The sequence below is a fragment of the Lissotriton vulgaris genome, chromosome 2_1 (genome assembly GCF_964263255.1).
Source record: "Lissotriton vulgaris chromosome 2_1, aLisVul1.2, whole genome shotgun sequence".
NCBI classification, from domain to species: domain Eukaryota; kingdom Metazoa; phylum Chordata; class Amphibia; order Caudata; family Salamandridae; genus Lissotriton; species Lissotriton vulgaris.
Window position 1 is genome coordinate 1656442316 of NC_141687.1, and position 20784 is coordinate 1656463099.

The 20784-nt window shown below is 52.1% G+C and overlaps 1 protein-coding gene across 1 annotated transcript in view; it reads left to right on the plus strand.

Moving 5' to 3' along the window:
• Positions 1 to 10933: 10933 nt before the first annotated feature.
• The window catches only part of OPRD1 (opioid receptor delta 1), a 175823-nt gene continuing 165972 nt past the window's right edge, over positions 10934 to 20784 (plus strand). Inside the window, exon 1 of the mRNA XM_086958901.1 lies at positions 10934 to 11774. Coding sequence (XP_086815027.1) covers positions 11557 to 11774 — 218 coding nt within the window. The 5' untranslated portion in view covers positions 10934 to 11556. The remainder of the gene's footprint in view (positions 11775 to 20784) is intronic.

Below are 20784 nucleotides of genomic sequence, written 5' to 3' on the forward strand. Positions count from 1 at the left end.
TCTTCCTGATGCTTTCCCTCCTCCCATTGCACAGCTGAAGCAGCTCCAGCATTCTTCCTCACCCTTTCCCTCCTCGTGCTGCATCGCTGCAGCAGCTCCTGCATTCTTCCTGACCCTTTCCCTCCTCCTATTGCACACCTGCAGCAGCTCCTGCATTCTTCCTCACCCTTTCACCTTCTCCCATTACAGTGGTGCTGGCTGCTCCTGCCAGCCCTTTACCTTTTATGTCAAAGCTAATGACAGTGTTTGCCAGCCATTCTGCCCCCTCCTTTTACTAATCATGCTAGTCATCTCTGTGGTCCTTGCCAGCCCATCCACTCCTCCCATTACTAAGCCGCTGACTTTTCCTGACACTCCTGTTAACCCCTTGAACGCTCATGAAGAGCTCAGCTCGTCATGAGCCACGATGCTCGTGTGCCCATGACGAGCTGAGCTCGTCATGACCGTTGGAACGCTCGCACGCTGGGCTAATTCCCCTGCTGTGCGAACATTCTACACAAACGGGTGTGGTCATGATGAGCTGAGCTCATCATGAGTACACGACCACCTTGAGCACCGGGGTGCTGTGCGTGCCCCCTCTCCCCCCAACACAGCGGTGGAATGAGCCCCGCATGCAAGGGGTTAAGCTCTCCACCTCAGCAGTCAACCCTGAGAGGAAACCTTTCATTTTGAATGCAACAAGCTCACTCTTGCTTGCCAGAGGTCATCGAGGAGGGTGGTTGGTGGAAGGGTGGGTTGATAGTGTGCTCTGGGTGTGCAGTGGGAAGTGCTCACTTTGTGCTCTGTGGGGTGCCCAGTTTGTGCTGTAAGAGGGGCTTAGTGTGTGCTCCGAGACTGATCAATGTGTGCTATGAAAATACGTGTGCACCACTAGAGGTCATAGTGTATACCGTGAGAGTAGCTCTGTGTTTCATTTAAGTTGGTGCTCAGTGTGTGCCCTTAGGGGGCTTGGTGTGTTCTTCGAGCAGTGCTTGCAGTGTACAGTGAAATGTGCTTGGTTTGTAAAGTGTGCTTAGTGCGTATTCTTATAGGTGTTGAGTGTTCTTCCTCAATAGAGTTCAGTGGGTGCTGTGATGGGTGTCCGGTGTGTGCTGTGGTGGGTATCGACTGTGTGCTGTGATGGGTGTCCAGATGGGTGTTGTGATGGGTGTGTGCTTTGATGGGTGTCCGGTGGGTGCTACGGTGGATGTCCGGTGTGTGGTGTGATGGGTGTCCAGTGTGTGCTGTGAGAGTGTCCAGTGTGTGCTGTGATGGGGATCGAGAGTGTGCTGTGTTGGGTATCGAGTGTGTGCTACAATGAATGTCCGGTGTGTGCAGTGACGTGTGTCTGGTGTGTGATGTAACGTGTGTCCGGTGTGTGCTGTGACGGATGTCCGTTGTATGCTGTGTTGGGTATCAAGAGTGTGCTGTAAAGATGGGTGTTTGGTGTGTGCTGTTATGATGGTTGTCTGGTGTGTGCTGTGATGATGGGTGTCCGGTGTGTGCTGTGATGATGGTTGTCTGGTGTGTGCTGTGACAGGTGTCCGTTATGTGCAGTGATGGGTGTCTGGTATGTGTTGTGATGGGTGTTCAGTGTGTGCTGTGTTGGGTATCAAGAGTGTGCTGTGATGATGGGTGTCCGGTGTGTTCTGTGATGATGGTTGTCTGGTGTGTGCTGTGTTGGGTATCGAGTGTGTGCTGTGACGGGTGTCTAGATGTATGCTATGATGGGTGTGTGCTGGGGTGGGTGTCCAGTGTGTGCTGTGATAGGTGTCTGGTGTGTGTTGTGATGGGTGTCCAGTGTGTGCTGTGTTGGTTATCCAGTGTGTGCTGTGATGGGTGTCCGGTGTGTGGTGTGTTGGGTATTGAGTGTGTGCTGTGATGGGTGTCCGGTGTGTGCTGTGTTGGGTATTGAGTGTGTGCTGTGATGGGTGTCGGGTGTGTGCTGTGTTGGTTATCGAGTGTGATGTAATGGGTGTCCGGTGTGTGCTGTGCTGGATATTTAGTGTGTGCTGTGATGGGTGTCCTGTGTGTGCTGTGTTGGTTATCGAGTGTGTGCTGTGATGGGTGTCCGGTGTGTGGTGTGTTGGGTATTGAGTGTGTGCTGGGATGGGTGTCCGGTGTGTGCTGGGTTGCGTATTGAGTGTGTGCTGTGATGGGTGTCCGGTATGTGCTGTGTTGGTTATCGAGTGTGTGTTGTGATGGGTGTCCGGTGTGTGGTGTGTTGGTTATCAAGTTTGTGCTCTGATGGGTGTTCGGATGTGTGTTTGATGGGTGTCTGGGTGTGCGCTGTGTTGGTTATTGAGTGTGTGCTGTGATGGGTTTTCGGATGTGTGTTTGATGGTTGTCTGGGTGTGTGATGTGGTGGATGTCCAATGTATGCTGTGAGAGTGTCTGATGTGTGCTTTGATGGGTATCGAGTATGTGCTGTGATTGGATCAAGTGTGTGTGCTGTGATGGGATTGAGTGTGTGCTGTGATGGGTGTTCGGATGTGTGTTGTGATGGGTGTCTGGGTGTGTGCTGTTGTGGGTGTCTGGTGTGTGCTGTGTGCTGTGATGGGTGTCTGGTGTGTGCTGTGATGGTTGTCTGGTGTGTGCTGTGATGGGTGTCTGGTGTGTGCTGTGAGAGTTTCCGATGTGTGCTTTGATGGGTATCGAGTGTGTGCTGTGATGGGTGTCTGGTGTGTGCTGTGTTGGGTATCGAGTGTGTGCTGTGATGGGTGTCTGGATGTGTGTTGTGATGGGTGTCTGAGTGTGTGCTGTGGTGGGGTCCAGTGTGTGCTGTGAGAGTGTCCAATGAGTGCTTTGATGCATATCAAGTGTGTGCTGTGATGGGTGTCCGGTGTGTGCTGTGTTGGGTATCGAGTGTGTGCTGTGATGGGTGTCTGGATGTGTGTTGTGATGGGTGTCTGGGTGTGTGCTGTGGTGGGGTTCCAGTGTGTGCTGTGATGGGTGCCTGGTGTGTGCTGTGATGGGTGTCCAGTGTGTGCTGTGACAGTGTCTGGTGTGTGCTGTGGTGGGTATCGAGTGTGTGCTGTGATGGGTGTCTGGTGTGTGCTGTGACAGGTGTCCAGTGTGTGCTGTGATGGGTGTCCAGTGTGTGCTCTGGTAGGTATCGAGTGTGTCCTGTGATGGGTGTCCGGATGGATGTTGTGATGGGGGTGTGCTGTGATGGGTGTCCGGTGTGTGCTGTGAGAGTGTCTGGTGTGTGCTTTGATGGGTATCGAGTATGTGCTGTGATTGGATCAAGTGTGTGTGCTGTGATGGGATTGAGTGTGTGCTGTGATGGGTGTTCGGATGTGTGTTGTGATGGGTGTCTGGGTGTGTGCTGTTGTGGGTGTCTGGTGTGTGCTGTGTGCTGTGATGGGTGTCTGGTGTGTGCTGTGATGGTTGTCTGGTGTGTGCTGTGATGGGTGTCTGGTGTGTGCTGTGAGAGTTTCCGATGTGTGCTTTGATGGGTATCGAGTGTGTGCTGTGATGGGTGTCTGGTGTGTGCTGTGTTGGGTATCGAGTGTGTGCTGTGATGGGTGTCTGGATGTGTGTTGTAATGGGTGTCTGAGTGTGTGCTGTGGTGGGGTCCAGTGTGTGCTGTGAGAGTGTCCAATGAGTGCTTTGATGCATATCAAGTGTGTGCTGTGACGGGTGTCCGGTGTGTGCTGTGTTGGGTATCGAGTGTGTGCTGTGATGGGTGTCTGGATGTGTGTTGTGATGGGTGTCTGGCTGTGTGCTGTGGTGGGGTCCAGTGTGTGCTGTGATGGGTGCCTGGTGTGTGCTGTGATGGGTGTCCAGTGTGTGCTGTGACAGTGTCTGGTGTGTGCTGTGGTGGGTATCGAGTGTGTGCTGTGATGGGTGTCTGGTGTGTGCTGTGACAGGTGTCCAGTGTGTGCTGTGATGGGTTTCCGGTGTGTGCTCTGGTAGGTATCGAGTGTGTCCTGTGATGGGTGTCCGGATGGATGTTGTGATGGGGGTGTGCTGTGATGGGTGTCCGGTGTGTGCTGTGAGAGTGTCTGGTGTGTGCTGTGATTGGTGTCTCGTATGTGCTGTGATTGGTATCAAGTGTGTGCTGTGTTGGTTATCCATTATGTGCTGTGATGGGTGTCCAGTGTGTGCTGCGTTGGATATTGAGTGTGTGCTGTGATGGGTGTCCAGATGTATGTTATGATGGGTGTCTGGGTGTGTTCTGGGGTGCGTGTCCAGTGTGTGCTGCGTTGGATATCGAGTGTGTGCTGTGATGGGTGTCCAGATGTATGTTATGATGGGTGTCTGGGTGTGTGCTGGGGTGCGTGTCCAGTGTGTGCTGTGATAGGTGTCTGGTGTGTGTTGTGATGGGTGTCCGGAGTGTGGTGTGTTGGTTATCGAGTGTGTGCTGTGATGGGTGTCCGGATGTGTGTTTGATGGGTGTCTGGGTGTGTGATGTGGTGGGTGTCCAGTGTGTGCTGTGAGAGTGTCCGATGTGTGCTTTGATGGGTATCGAGTGTTTGCAGTGATGGGATTGAGTGTGTGCTGTGATGGGATCGAGTGTGTGCTGTGATGGGTGTTCGGATGCAAGTTGTGATGGGTGTCTTGGTGTGTTCTGTGGTGGGTGTCTGGTGGGTGCTGTGATGGGTGTGTGGTGTGTGCTGTGATGGTTGTCTGGTGTGTGCTGTGATGGGTGTCCATTGTGTGCTGTGAGAGTGTCCGATGTGTGCTTTGATGGGTATCGAGTGTGTGCTGTGATGGGATTGAGTGTGTGCTGTGATGGGATCGGGTGTGTGCTGTGATGGGTGTTCGGATGTGTGTTTTGATGGGTGTCTAGGTGTGTACTGTGATGGGTGTCTGGTGTGTGCTGTGATGGTTGTCTGGTGTGTGCTTTGAGAGTGCCCGATGTGTGCTTTGATGGGTATCGAGTGTGTGCTGTGATGGATATCCGGTGTGTGCTGTGTTGGGTATCCGGTGTGTGCTGTGTTGGGTATCGAGTGTGTGCTGTGATGGGTGTCCTCTGTGTGCTGTAAGAGTGTCCGATGTGTGCTTTTATGGGTATTGAGTATGTGCTGTGATGGGTGTCCGGTGTGTGCTGTGTTGGGTATCGACTGTGTGCTGTGTTGGGTATCGAGTGTGTGCTGTGATGGGTGTCCAGATGTATGTTATGATGGGTGTCTGGGTGTGTGCTGGGGTGCGTGTCCAGTGTGTGCTCACCCTGTGGTTCGAGAGCTGTTCAGTGTTCTCTGGAGGAAGCTCAGTGTGTACACTGAGGGGTACCAGTGTGTGCATTGTCGGGTACATCATGTGCCCTAACTGTGCTCCGTGTTTGCTACAGGGGGTGTTTAGTGTGTGCTCCGACGAGTGCTCAGTGTGTGCACCGAGAGGTGCTGGTGTGTGCTTGGAATGATGTTCATTGTGTGCAGGGAGTGGTACTGAGTGCGTGCTCTGATAGCTGCTTAGAGTGTGCTTGGAGGGGCGGTCAGTGTACGCCCAGAAGGGTGCTAAGTGTGTGTTCCGAGAGCTGATCATAGTGAACTCTAAGATGCTCAATGAGAGCTGCGAGACACGTGGAGGGTGCTCACTGAGCCCTTTGAGAGGTGCTCAGTCTGTGCTTGGAGGGGCAGTCAGTGTTCTCTCTGGGGGTGCTCAGTCTGTGCTTGGAGGGGCGGTCGGTGTTCTCTCTGGGGGTGCTCGGTCTGTGCTTGGAGGGGCGGTCGGTGTTCTCTCTGGGGGTGCTCGGTCTGTGCTTGGAGGGGCGGTCAGTGTTCTCTTTGGGGGTGCTCGGTCTGTGCTTGGAGGGGCGATCGGTGTTCTCTTTGGGGGTGCTCGGTCTGTGCTTGGAGGGGCGGTCGGTGTTCTCTCTGGGGGTGCTCAGTCTGTGCTTAGAGGGGCGGTCGGTGTTCTCTTTGAGGGTGCTCGGCAGTGCTTGGAGGGGCGGTCGGTGTTCTCTCTGGGGGTGCTCAGTCTGTGCTTGAGGGGGCGGTCAGTGTTCTCTCTGGGGTTGCTCGGTCTGTGCTTGGAGGGGTGGTCGGTGTTCTCTCTGGGGTGCTCGGTCTGTGCTTGGAGGTGCGGTCGGTGTTCTCTCTGGGGTGCTTGGTCTGTGCTTGGAGGAGCGGTCGGTGTTCTCTTTGGGGGTGCTCGGTCTGTGCTTGGAGGGGCGGTCGATGTTCTCTCTGGAGGTGCTCGGCCTGTGCTTGGAGGGGCGGTCAGTGTTCTCTCTGGGGGTGCTCAGTCTGTGCTTGGAGGGGCGGTCGGTGTTCTCTCTGGGGGTGCTCGGTCTGTGCTTGGAGGGGCGGTCGATGTTCTCTCTGGGGGTGCTCAGTCTGTGCTTGGAGGGGCGGTCAGTGTTCTCTTTGGGGGTGCTCGGTCTGTGCTTGGAGGGGCGATCGGTGTTCTCTTTGGGGGTGCTCGGTCTGTGCTTGGAGGGGCAGTCGGTGTTCTCTCTGGGGGTGCTCAGTCTGTGCTTGGAGGGGCGGTCGGTGTTCTCTTTGAGGGTGCTCGGTCTGTGCTTGGAGGGGTGGTCGGTGTTCTCTCTGGGGGTGCTCGGTCTGTGCTTGAGGGGGCGGTCAGTGTTCTCTCTGGGGTTGCTCGGTCTGTGCTTGGAGGGGCGGTCGGTGTTCTCTCTGGGGTGCTCGGTCTGTGCTTGGAGGTGCGGTCGGTGTTCTCTCTGGGGTGCTTGGTCTGTGCTTGGAGGAGCGGTCGGTGTTCTCTTTGGGGGTGCTCGGTCTGTGCTTGGAGGGGCGGTCGATGTTCTCTCTGGGGGTGCTCGGCCTGTGCTTGGAGGGGCGGTCAGTGTTCTCTCTGGGGGTGCTCAGTCTGTGCTTGGAGGGGCGGTCGGTGTTCTCTCTGGTGGTGCTCGGTCTGTGCTTGGAGGGGCAGTCGGTGTTCTCTCTGGGGGTGTTCAGTCTGTGCTTGGAGGGACGGTCAGTGTTCCCTCTGGGGGTGCTCGGTCTGTGCTTGGAGGGGCGATCGGTGTTCTCTCTGGGGGTGCTTGGTCTGTGGTTGGAGGGGCGGTCAGTGTTCTCTCTGGGGGTGCTCAGTCTGTGCTTGGAGGGGCGGTCAGTGTTCTCTCTGGGGGTGCTCGGTCTGTGCTTGGAGGGGCGGTCAGTGTTCCCTCTGGCGGTGCTCAGTCTGTGCTTGGAGGGGTGGCCGGTGTTCTCTCTTGGGGTGCTCGGTCTGTGCTTGGAGGGAGGTCAGTGTTCTCTCTGGGGGTGCTCGGTCTGTGCTTGGAGGGGCGGTCAGTGTTCTCTCTGGGGGTGCTCGGTCTGTGCTTGGAGGGGCGGTCGGTGTTCTCTCTTGGGGTGCTCGGTCTGTGCTTGGAGGGCGGTCAGTGTTCTCTCTGGGGGTGCTCGGTCTGTGCTTGGAGGGGCGGTCGGTGTGCTCTCTGAGGGTGCTCGTCTGTGCTTGGAGGGGCGGTCAGTGTTCTCTCTGGGGGTGCTCAGTGTGAGCTCGGCTATGGGCGCAGGGGTTGTGGAGTGTTTTGTGTCCTCCGGGGGTGTGTGCTGTGTGTTCGGAAAGTTAATTTGATTGCGCTCTGGTGGTTGCCTGCGTGTGCTCAGAGAGGAGCGTGCTTTGGTTCCTGTGGCTGCTTTCACGTGCTCCTCCCGGTGCGTGCGTGTTTCCTTGTGGGTGCATAGTGTGATCCTTGCGGTGCGTGCGTGTGCTCTTATGGGTGCTTATGTGTGCTCCTCGCGGTGCATGCTTGTGCTGTGAGGATTGTGCGTGTGTGCTCTTGTGGGTGCTTACGTGTGCTTCTCGCAGTGCGTGCGTGTGCTGTGAGGATTGTGTGCGTGTGCTCTTGTGGGTGCTTGTGTGTGCTCCTTGCGTTGCGTGTGCTCTTGTGGGTGCTTACGCATGATCTTCCCGGTGCGTGCATGTGCTCTTGTGGGTGTGCTCTTGTGGGTGTGTACGCGTGCTCCTGGCAGTGCGTGCGTGTGCCAGGTGCGCAACACCCATTGGACTCACAGGGCTTCAGCCCCCCCTACCCCACCTTGTGTGTGGCAACCCGGGATGAGACAGCTTCCCGGGCACAGCACAGCCGCACCCGAGCACTTCACAGGTCTTTAAAAGACCATTTGCATGTTAATGAGGCCTTGCTGTTGTTTCACCCATTCTAAGAGCCCCTGCACCGCCACTTTGCCTATTGAGTAAAGATTCAGCCCCCCCCAAAATGTTATCTTACCCCCCCCCCCCCCCCCCCCCCCCCCGAAATTTGGCTCTAGTTGCGCCTCTGACGTGTGCTGTGAGGATTGTGCGCGTGAGCTCCTGTGGGTTCTTGCGTGCGCTTCTCTGGCTCGTTACGTTTCATATGAGAGGGGTGTGCGTGTGCTCTGTGGGTGCTTCTTACGTGTGCTCCTCGCGGTGCGTGGCGTGCATGTGCTCCTGTTGAGGCTTACGCGTGCTACTCGCGGTGCGTGCGGGTGCTACAAGAGGGGTGTGAATGTGCTCTGTGGGAGCTTACGTGCGCCGCTGTGGGTGTTTGCGTGCGCTTCTCTGGCTTGCTACATTTCATATGAGAGGGGCTTGCGTGTACTCCTGTGGGAGCTTAGGCGAGCTCCTCGTGGTGCCCGTGTGCTCCGAGAGGGGTTTGCGTCGGTTGCTGTACCTGCTTACGCGTGCTCCTCCCGGTGCGTGCTCCTGTGGGGGCTTACGTGTGCTCCTCGCAGTGCGTGCTCCTGTGGGGGCTTACGCGTGCTTCTCGCGGTGCGTGCGGGTGCTATGAGAGGGGTGTGTGTGTGCTCTGTGGGTGCTTATGTGTGCCGCTGTGGGTGCTTGCGTGTGCTCTGAGAGGGGTGTGCGTGAGCTCTTGTGGGGGCTACGTGTGCCGCTGTGGGTGTTTGCGTGCGCTTCTCTGGCACGCTACGTTTCATATGAGAGGGGTGTGCGTGTTCTCCTGTGGGAGCTTGGGCGTGCTCCTCGTGGTGCGTTCGTGTGCTTTGAGGATTGTGCCCGTGTGCTCCGAGAGGGGCGTGCGTCGGTTACTGTAGCTGCTTACGCGTGCTCCTCGCGGTGCGTGCTCCTGTGGGGGCTTACGCGTGCTCCTCGCGGTGCGTTCGGGTGCCATGAGAGGGGTGTGAGTGTGCTCTGTGTGTGCTTACTTGTGCTCCTCGCGGTGCGTGCGGGTGCAATAAGGGGTGTGCCTGTTCTCTTCGAGGCGCTTGGGTGAGGGGTGGTCTGTGGGTGCGCTGCGGGCTTGATTGGCAGACGGCGCTTTTGATCCCCAACTGCACGCTTTTCGGGCGCGAGAGGGATATTTCCGCTTCACATGATACCAGTTGTCAGCGCGTACCCAGCTGACAGGCAAAGCAAGAGTGGGGAGCGGTCAAGGGAAGAGGCAAGAACTGGCACAGCACCCCCCCCCCCCCCCCACCCAGAAGAGGCAGCAGGCAGGTGGACAGCAATCGGGAGATGAACAAGCACCGAAGGCAGGAGTCGGGCGAAAAGAAAGCAGCGAGAATAGGAGACATCACCACACACAAGAAGCAACAGGGAAAGGAGGCAAGAGCAGTCAGAATCTGGCGGGAAACGAAGTCAAAAACAACCAGAGAAAGAGGAGCTAACAGAGAAATCTAAGCACAGCATCCAGAAAGGAAATCAGTACCCGGCCCGAGCAAGCAGCAGCTAGCGGAGGAGTAAAGAGCAGGCGACACAAGAAGGCGGGAACAGCAACAGTCCGACGAGGTAGCAACAGGCAGACGTGCAGCAATCAGGAGAGTAGCAAGCACAGGAGGCAGCGTGTACACACAGGAAGCTGCCAAGGGAAGCTAGAGCAGGCGCCCCATTCCCAAGCTAGGGAAAACAGCAGGACTGGGCGCAACGGCAGGCAGAGGAGCGCAGTCACAAGGGATGCATGTACAGGCGTTAGCGTGAGCAGCCAGAAAGACGTAGTGGCAGAGAGAGAACGGAGAGGCGATGTGAGGCACACGAGGGGGTAGCCGTTCAGGGAACGAGGCAGTAGCGGTCATAGAAAGACGCAGGTGGTAGAGGTGTGAGAAGCAGGCAGAAGACATAACAAGCAGCAGAGGTGACGTTTCCATGCCGAGCAGCTCGCAGCCCAGAGAGCAGGCAGTGATTGACAACAACCACCAGGGCAGGCAGCAGTATCCAGAGCCACGGAAGACAGCAGGCAGCTGTTGGCAAGGATGCATGAGGCAGCACGTGAGACTGTCGACGTGAACTGACGATAGATTGCCTTCCTGCACCAGGCCCGTCCTCGCGCCACTCTCGCGCCAGCTGAGTGCAAAGTGACGGGTTTGAGGAAAACTGCTTTGGTACGGTCTGGGACACAGCAGGAGGGAGGCAGCCTGGGACTGACCCGTACTCAGCCAAGGGCCCGCGTTTCTCCCTGCGCAGGCCCAGCCAGGCGGGTGGTACCACAGCACTGCTGCGTCCTTACCACTGGGCCTGTGTCTCACCCGAGACACAGAGCAACAGCACTGCTGCGTTATCAGCGCTGTGCCTGTGTCTCACCCTGCACAGGCATAGGCCGGGGCATAGTGCCACAGCATCGCTCGTATCTCACCGCTGGGCCTGTGTTTCACCCTGCACAGGCACACCCAGAGGCATAGCACCACAGCTCTGCTGCTTTCTCAGCACTGGGCCTGTGCCTCATCCTGCACAGGCACACCCGAGACACAGAGCCACAGCGCTGCTCCTTTCTCTCCCACTGGGCCTGTGTCTCACCCAGCACAGACACACTCTGAGGAACAGCGCCACAGCACTGCTGCTTTCCCACCACTGGACCTGTGTGTCACCCAGCACAGACACACCCCAAAACACAGTGCCTCAGAATTGCTGCTTTCTTACCACTGGACTTGTGCCTCAACCGGCACAGACACACTCCGAGGAACAGCGCCACAGCACTGCTGACGTCTTACCATAAGACAGTACCTCCTCCTGCACACAGACCCCAAGAAACGGCGCTGCTCCCCTCTTAGCACAGGACGGAGTCTCGCCCTGCACAGACACACTCAGAAGCACAGCAGCCCCGGATTGCTTTGTCCTCGTGGAATGGCTGGAACCACTTCTGTACAAACCGACTTCGAAGCACAGCACCACAGCAGTGCTCCCTTCGCGCCACAGGAGGACCCGCGTCTCTTCCTGCACATACCCTGAGGCATCACACCGCTGGACAGCTCCCTTCTCGCCAAAGAACCCGTGCCTCATTTTTACACACTCAGACTTCGTGGCACTTCTGCTCGCATCTCACCGAAGGACCCGCGCATCCGCTTGCACACAGACTCGGAGGCACAACCCCCGGGCTGCCCCTTCCCCTCAAAGGACCCCTGCCTGCTCCTTCACACAGACTCGGAGGCACCAGGCTGCTCCTATTCCCCTTAAAGGACACGCGCCTTCTGCACACAGACTCAGAGGTACAGCACTCAGACCTGCTCCCTTCTTGCCGAGGGATCCGTGCCTCCTCCTGCACACAGACTCGGAGGCACAACACCCCTGGCTGCCCCCTTCTCCCGCAGCACCCGGGAGCTGCCACTCCAGCCCGGGGGGACTTCAGGAAGAGTCATTGCCCGCGCACAGGAGAGGGGTCTCCTTCATTCGGATGAGGCTGAGCTGAGCACATCCTCGGTGCCAGGCTAGGGAAGGAGAGCGCTGGGCAGGATGGAGCTGTCCACCATGTCTGGTGCTGGACTCTACCCCGACTTCCTTTTCTACAACGCTACGGGCTTCAACTTCAACGGGAGCCTGAATGAAACCAGACCGTACCCGGTGAAGAACATCACGTCCATTGTCATCGCCATCGCCATCACGGCGCTGTACTCCGTGGTGTGCGTGGTGGGGCTGCTCGGGAACATCCTGGTCATGTACGGCATCGTCAGGTAAGTCTCGGCCGGGACCCCACAGGGTGGCCTCGGGGTACAAGGGCTGCTGTGTGTGTGAGTCTGCGGTGCATGCATAGCACGAGCCTTGATACAAAGCGCCTGTGCAGGAACGGGTCCTCGCCGAGAGTCACTTATAGCGTACAGTGAGTCGTGGCAGACCAGGAGGGTGGTGGGGCGCCGGGGAGAGAGGACGCACAAGCAGGGGGTCTGTCCAGTAATTGCTCCGTCCCAGTTTTCAAACTTTTTGGGAATATGTGTGTTGCACGCGGTTTTCTGCAGCAGGTGCATTGACTCAGCGAGCTATCCCGTAGTCCCCAGAGAGGAGGCAGGGTAGTCAGTGTAAGGGCTCAGGTCAGTGTCCACAGAGGTTGGTGAGCTCTGAGAAGCTGAGGGGCCGGTGGGGCTGGGGCGGACATATCTGTGCAGCATGACACTCCTCATTCATACCTGGCAGGATCACACGGCAGCCATGTCCAGACATGATCGTGCACTCCTTGTAACTGGCATAGCCTGGGGCCAAGAGCGATGTCCGCTGAATGAGGACAGCAACCACTAGCTATTGTGTTGTGTGTGTATATAGAACAGTGTCCACACAAAACAAACACAGACCCGAGCGCATATGCTTAAAACAGACAGGCACCAACAACCACATAAAGACACACCTGCACACACACCTAGACATACGTGCAAGAGGATACCAATAGCTAAACACATCTAGACGCCAGCACATGAAGAGACTAAACAACATGTGCCCCTGCCCCACACAGAGGGCTATTACAACGTCATACAGAAACATAACGGATAGCTAGACACATGCATAGAGTGCACATGTAGAGCACATCGTACAGCTTGCAATTCAGATAAATACCGGCCAACTGCGTGTGCACACACCCAAACGTGTGCGCGCGCCCACATACACAATTGAATGTATAAAACAGCAGACACATCACATACCTACAGGCACTAATAACAAACACGTTGAGACACGATCCGACACAACCATACACCAACATTCTGGCTCATAAACACATACAATGCTAATACACGTACGCTAGAACGTGCCTATTAGATCACAGTGTGATCACCAACAACAAAATATTCACAACCAGAATACAGACGCATACTGTCATAAAATACACAATGTACAATTTAGGTGTTAGCTGGATATATAAGATTGAACGCAAACTGCATATACATTGGAGACGTATACTGCATGAAAACATAAACGTAGATATGCATACTACTAATACACATCCTCCCGACATTACACGCTCGTATGCAACCACTGTAGGCTACCTGTCAACATATGGACATAAGGCACCCCCCCACACACACACACCACACGCACCCCCCCACACAGACACCCACACCACAAACTCACCCACACCCACACCCTCACCACAAACACACACACACACACACGCACCACCGCACACACTGAAAACCCACACCACAAACACACACACCCTCACCACAAACACACACACCACATGCACCCCCACACAGACAACCACATCACAAACTCACCTACACCCTCACCACAACCACACACACACACACAGCCCCGCACACACTGATACCCACACCACAAACACACACACCCTCACCACAAACACACACACACACCACACGCACCCCCACACAGACAACCACACCACAAACTCACACACACCCTCACCACAATCACACACACACACCCGCACCCAGAAACCCACACCACAAACATACACCCTCACCACAAACACACACGCACACCACACGCACCCCCACACAGACAACCACACCACAAACTCACCCACACCCTCACCACAACCACACACACCCCCCGGACACACAGAAACCCACACCACAAGCACACACCCACCCTCGCCACAAACACCACATCACACGCACCCCCCCACATACAGCCACGCACACCACAAACACACACACACCCTCACCACAAACACACACATCACACGCACCCCCTCACACACAGACACGCACACGACAAACACACACACACACCCTCACCACAATAACACAAACACATCACGGAAATAAAGCATGCATACATACAGCAACATAAACTGTCTAATTTCCCAACAACACATTAGATAGGAAAACAGCTCACAAACTCACCAACACAAGCCAATCAGCCAAACCTGACACACAAACAGAAGCTCACTAGAGCTTGTAACTGCAGTAATGGAACCGTACTCCCCCTCTCTGTCTCACAAACATACACACACAGCAACAGCAGCAACAACCTCAACAACAAAATCACACCCATTAACATAAATCACTATCAAAAATCAAAATCATCTGATTTATTGTTGCCGTGTCATTGATCTCAAACTTGCTTTCCTCGCATCATAGTGCAGTATGTTTGATATAACAAGTTCATGGTTGGTCATTTATTATGACCCTACAGCGCATTCTTGGGGTTCAGGTCTCGTGATAAACCACAAGGATAATAGTCAATTAACATCACCAAAATGGATGAAAACACGTGTTAACATTCGTTGGAAAGCTGCAATTCACGAGAATGGCGGGATAAATCAAATCCATAGCTGTGTCAAATATGACATCACCAATGACATCAGGGATGAGCACAGGTGTTGCATCAAGTATTAGTTTATATTCAGATGAAAGGCTGCATTACCAGTGTGGGCCAACAGATGTCCTTACACAGATTAACATCAAAAAGAGGGAGCGTTTCAAATGAAAGCCAACAAATACCATTAAAGAAATTACACGGAATTGAAGGGCTCAATTTGTGCAGATACTTGAAGAACATATGCTGTAATTTCGTTTACATACAGCAGATGTCATCATAAACAGTCACTACATAAAATAGTTTTGTTACAGCGATAGTCAACAGACTTTTCTCACTGAAGATACATAGAAGAAAATAGTTCCACTGGCCATGCCAATAAAAAGATGACCTAATAGAGACTTCATGTGACTAAAACATTCGCAACTGCAGTCAGAAGGAAAACAGCTCTATAGCAATTGGCTAATGAAGAAAGATAGCCATGGAACAGAAACAAGAAAAAAAGGCAGGCTGGAAGGAAGGAAAGAAAGGAAAGAAAAATATGAAAAAATGAATAGATAGATAACAGTTGGAAAGATAGAGAAATAGATAGATAGATCGATAGATAGATAGATAGATAGATAGATAGATAGATAGATAGATAGATAGATAGATAGATAGATAGATAGATAGATAGATAGATATGGGTGGTTGGATGGGTGTATCAAAGGATAGATGGATACCAATTAGAGAATGATGGAACCTACACCATAGAAGAAAAGCATGACAATAGATTGAAACATTGAAAATATGGGTGTGTGAAATTTGTGTAATTACACAAAAATAGGCTAATTTACATGTACTTACATGAAAAGCAAATCCATCATTTTGTGCAATATTTAAGAATGGGAGGAATTTTCTCGTCATTTTTTGGCACTAGGACACATTTAAACAAAAGTACCACAAGCAACAGTCGCTTGCGTTCTGTTCTTTTCGTGAGAGCATGGTAAATTGTTAAAGTGATGGCACATTTGTGGTAAATTTTTACAGTAAATGCTGTGTGATTATTTTGGGAATTTTGTTCAAGAAGCATATCATACCATTCCCGAGATTATGTGAATTACACAGGTGTAGGTGTAGTACCAATGCAAGCCACTAGGTGCCCCAGCAGAGTTTTTATCAAAGAACGATTACTGCAGTTTCATCCACATGTAATAGATCTATTCACAGATATTAAACACAGATGCACGCCTATTGTAGCACTGACAGCAATTGGACATCACCATAGAGTATACGCAGTCTGCTGCATTCATATTCCGAGGTAATAGTGATCCTTACAGACACTAAATGGACTCTAATGAGGCAGAACCACTGTCAGCAACTGAGAGTACATGCAGAAGTACTGCAAGAGACAGTATGAAATTACCTGTTATCATATGGTTAACTTTTTAAAATGTATTTTTAGCATAGAAATAATCTGTGAGAAAAATTGCTTAAATTACAATGAACTGTATCAAACGTAAAAAGAATTGAACTATCTTTAAGCATCCTTTCTCAAACTTTTATTGTAAAATTTTATTGTAAACATCGTAGTTTTTTCTACTTTTATGGTATAATGTGTACAAAAATGCTTTTATGGATTTCTATCATGAAATTCCGAATAAAGAAATTTATATATACTGCAAGAGAACAGCAGTCAGCAAGCAGATGCCACAATAGAAATTATATTATTAACTAAAGCTGCTGAAATTCTGCTCCTAAGGAAGAAAGAGCCAGGTCCGGACAGAGAACACAAATCAGCCCTGGCATTTTTACCGGACCGGTCCACTGGGGAGGTGGGGGGGTGTAGTGGCACCGGTTGGGCGAGGGTGCAAGTGTGAAGCACTGCTGCCTAATAAACCAACCACCAGCACTGCTGCTTTTGTTACTGGGGGATGATATTACAGCACTCCCGTCAAGGCATGCCCCCACTGCTCCAAAACCAGTCATCACCCTTCCAGCCTCCCAGGGAAACACCCGATGCCTGCTACTGCCAGTCCGGCCCTGGATACAGCTGTAAACTCAATAAATGTAATTGCAAGGCTGCAGTTCCGTTGTTAAAATACAGATGTCCTCGCAGACGTTATGTGAAGAAAAGATGGCTGCGTTTCTCTTATCAGCAAACAGATTTGAAACAAATGAACCTGTTGAGGTTCCAGTGATGGCACCATTTGTACAGCTGTGGATGGTGATGTCAACAGTGATGAGATTGGCAATGTCACGCGTACGCTTACGTGTGAGGCCATGATCAGTGCACTGGGCAGACAAAGGAGGTTAAAGTCGAGTACCTAACCATACCTGGGTAATTTCATTGTTTTAATATTTGTTTGTAGCATAACTATAATAGCCCTCTAAACTGAATTTGTTAAAGGATTTAAAGCGTGTTTTAGTACAGTGACTAGTAACTGATGTGAGCAAGTATTTGTCTCTTCTCTTAATTAAAGTTTTTCATTGGATCTGTAGGGGTTCGTTAACATACTTTAACAACTGCCCAACTTTGCCTGCACCCATCTCTAGGTCCTACAGGGCATGGGCTGTACCCATGCTCCGTAGCTACTGAGAACAATCTATGGCCATGAGTACTCATGGCCATAGCCCCAGGAGCCAGGACCTTATTTGTACAACAAGAGGCCGTGCTCTGCAAACATACTCTGGACGCTTGAAATGGCCACTCTCTTGACCTTGGTGCCCACTGGGTATGCTTTTTGACCATGTCCTATTTGCTTGTCAGACAGGGGGAGATCATGTTTTATGCTCCTTCCCTCTGCCCAGAAAATCATGACCTGCAGTCATGCCCAGCATTCCTTCAGTTGTTTGGTACAAGCAGCAACGGCCCGTCCAAAGGGGCTGAGGTGCCATGCTCCCCACCTTTTTGCCGGATAGGAGAGTGTGTGTCAGGCTGAACAAGGGTCAGCCTGGCAGACACTCTTCTTTTTCAGGTCAGGCAGCCAGGAGCTGGACAAATGCAAAATGTGCAGGTTCCTGGCTTTCTGGGCTGAACTTTGTAAGGCAGAAGATTTCACAGCCCTGTGGGGGTGACCTCCTCAGCCGGGCAAAAGTACCATGAGGCCCTCCTCATGTTACAAGGGGTTGCGTCACTCGTTGCCTTGCACCTGGGTGCTTTCCTTTTAAGCCCTGAAGTGCCCAGGGCAGAGTGTCAATCAGTATCTCATCACAGTGTGAGGGGGGGGTCAGCATTCTCACTGACCCTTTCCGACTCAGTGACGAGGTTGGGACTGCTGACTTCCCTCATTGACTGACCTTAAGCTGGCTGTCCCAACTAGGTATGGGTGGAAAATCCGTTTCGCTCGCGGATTTTGCGGATTTTCGGGAAATTCGCAATCCGCGAGATTCGCGAATCTCCCGCAAAATCCGCTAATCCGCGAGCAGCGGATTTTGCTCGCACTGCTCGCACTGTTCGCGTGAGTTCGCGGCTTCCCAGTACAACTTCGCGCCCCGCGAATAAGTGCTAAATTGCAGAAATACGATCTTAGCAAAACTGAAACTACTTACCAGGTTCAAAAGTTCAGGCTCATCATTAGTAGCCATTTCCTGTAGTGCTTCCTGAGGGGCCCCTCCAGAGTTCAGTTGCCAGTTGCAACTATTATGTGACCCTGCTCTGAACCTCAGAATAGTTACACATATGCCACAAAGGTCCTGAATTACAGCTAAGGGAGACAAGCAGGAGCCAGGCTGGAAGTTAAAATCCATTAATCAGCCCCTAATTCATTATTGTCAGTTGGGGCAGGGCAGGTGTTGTAACTAATTTTGCAACAATGAAAGCACTTAGCAAGTGCAAAAGATCACTAATCAGGGCGCACTAAGGAAGCAGGTGCCAGCTAAAAAAATATTCTGTGACACATTAATCAGCCCCAAATTAATTCAGGTCACTTGAGGCAGGGAAGGTGTGCTTTGCTTTGCCGAAAATAATGTACACTGGACAACCAGAGGGTGTGGTGATGAAACAGAGGGTGGCATGGGTGGGCCAGAGGGTGGCATGAGTAGTCAGAGAGTGGCAGTGGTGACAGAGAGTGGCAGTGATGGAGAAGAGTGTCCCAAACAGGCTGGACACGTAGAAACAACAAGTTCGCGAAACTTGCGACCCGACAGGTAAGTTCGCAATTTGCGAAAGTGTACAAAACCCTCGCGAACTGGCAGAAACCCGCGCAAACACAAAAAAAAAAAATCCGCAAATTCGCGAGAATTCGCGGATTTTGCGGATTGCGAGTTCGCAAATCCGCAAAATTCGCGAACGCGAGATTCGCAAAATTCGCCCATGCTTAGTCCCAACCTTCCTGGGACCTCCAAGCCTACGGACTTCCAGCTTCCCTCTCTGGCTGACGGAGGGAAGCCGGCAGTCTCAGCCCTCCTGGGACCTCGAAGGCCTTACTCTCTGAGATCTGCATGCAAGTTTGAAGCCCTAGAGTGCCCAGGGCCGAGTGTCAGTCAGTGACACCTCGTCACAGATTGAGGTGGGGTCATCTGTCTCACTGACCCCATCCCACACAGTGATGGGTTTGGGACTGCTGGCTTCCCCACATTGGCTGGAGGTAAGTCAGCGGTCACAACACTTCTGTGATCTCAAAGGCTTTCCTCTCAGAGATCTGCATTTAAGGTAAGTTTTATGTTTTTTATGTTTGGTGCATGTGTGTATGTATGAATGTATGTGTATTTGTTAATGAGTGTGGTGAATGGTGCGAGTGCATGCATGGATGTGAGTGATGTGCATGTTTTCTTGTGTGCCTCCCTGCACCCCACCCATAAAATTACCGGCCGCCACTGTAAGCGTGTTTATGTTCATGCTTTCTGCGTATTACCCCAGAGGCAGTGAGACATAGCTATTGCCCATTTTCTTCATGCTCTGGGCGTAGGACCAGGGGTTGTGTACCTTTCCCTACACCCAGAACCGACAGGACTTGACGGTCAACCATTCCCATCAGACTCTGGTCACATAAAATGGCCTACAGCCACATTCTGTGTCCACTAGTGTTGCAACTAAAACCCACTAGGAGCAGACTTCCTCCGTGCCAGGCAGACTCAGTGCACATGGAGTGGACATCAGCGCACCAGTAATAGATACCCTTTCCGTTTTAGGCTGCCAATCACGGCCCACAGCAGCACTGGCCTCAGGAAGACGCCTTCAGCTGTGCTAAGCACCCAGATCTGCTCCATTCACCCCTGCTCGGTATGGACATTGGTCAGCAGTTGCTGCCTTCTTGCTTACTGAGAAGGGACGATTCAATGGAAAACTTACATGTGAACCCCCTCTAATGTCCCTCTTGTGCAATTAGCACCAAACCTTTCAAGATCAGATTTAAGTGAACATTTTTGTAAACTTTTGTTTAATTATATGGAGTAAGATTTTAAGCAATACAATATAATATATACTTATTTTATGGTACACTCTGTGCCATCATGTCCCAGTGCCAACTGATAATGTTAGCAGAGCATGGCCCTGGGTCATTCATTGAATGCAGTAGTGCATGCTGGGCATATGCAAAAAATTCCTCTGCGCTTTTGTAATTGTGTGTAATTCGGAAATCTTCAAATTAAGCAAAACTTTTAGAATTTTTTACAGTTTTGCTTGGCTCAAAATTGTGTGTAATGTTTGCTTTCCAGGGGATTTGTTTAACCAGAAAATATCTTGCTGGGAGAAAATTTCGTCTTGAACTATATTACACTTGACTGTATAATTTTCAGAAAAATTACGAATAATACACAAAAATATTTTATGATTTTTGCAAGCCCTAATACATTCTGGCATTAGTGCAGGGTTAGGGATCATGTCACGGTTAGTGTAATGGTATCCAATAGAACACTGGTGTCCAATGTAGGCCCAAGAGGGCTGTGTCAGTCCAAGATTATCAGTTAACAGATAATCAGATCTTGAGGTCATATTGAGTCCAGGTTAAGATCCTTGGTATGAAGTAAGTTAATTTGAGGTGACTTTGTGGCCGTGCTGGGGGTTACACGATGCCCAGATTTTGGAACCATGCTCACTGTGCCATCAAGCTATTCCTCACTGATAAGGCCCAGGTAGGTCAAAAGTCTGGAGTTGCTTGTATTCCCCTCTGGAGGGGACCTGATCTAGTAGTCAGGGTGGGACTGTTCTTAATGGAGCAGGACCAACACTGACTTGCATAAGGTGGATCTTTGTTCAGAATGGCACAGTGGGCAAAAAACTATGGTCTTGAATGTGGCCCAAGTGTTTGCCAGTGACTGAGATTAATTCAAGCATTCCTTCCATCGCCTTGTTGTTTATACAGGTTACACGCCCTGCAGCAGGACTACCAAGACATCTGGAATGCTCTGATCATCTTTGTTTGTACAGTTTGTCTCGGGCCATCTAGTTGTTTGGATCACACATTTTCTGCCTTTACGTTGTAATGGTATTGCTGGCACAGTGTGGTCACCTTCATGTCTGAGCACTAATTTCTTGATTTCAGACCATCT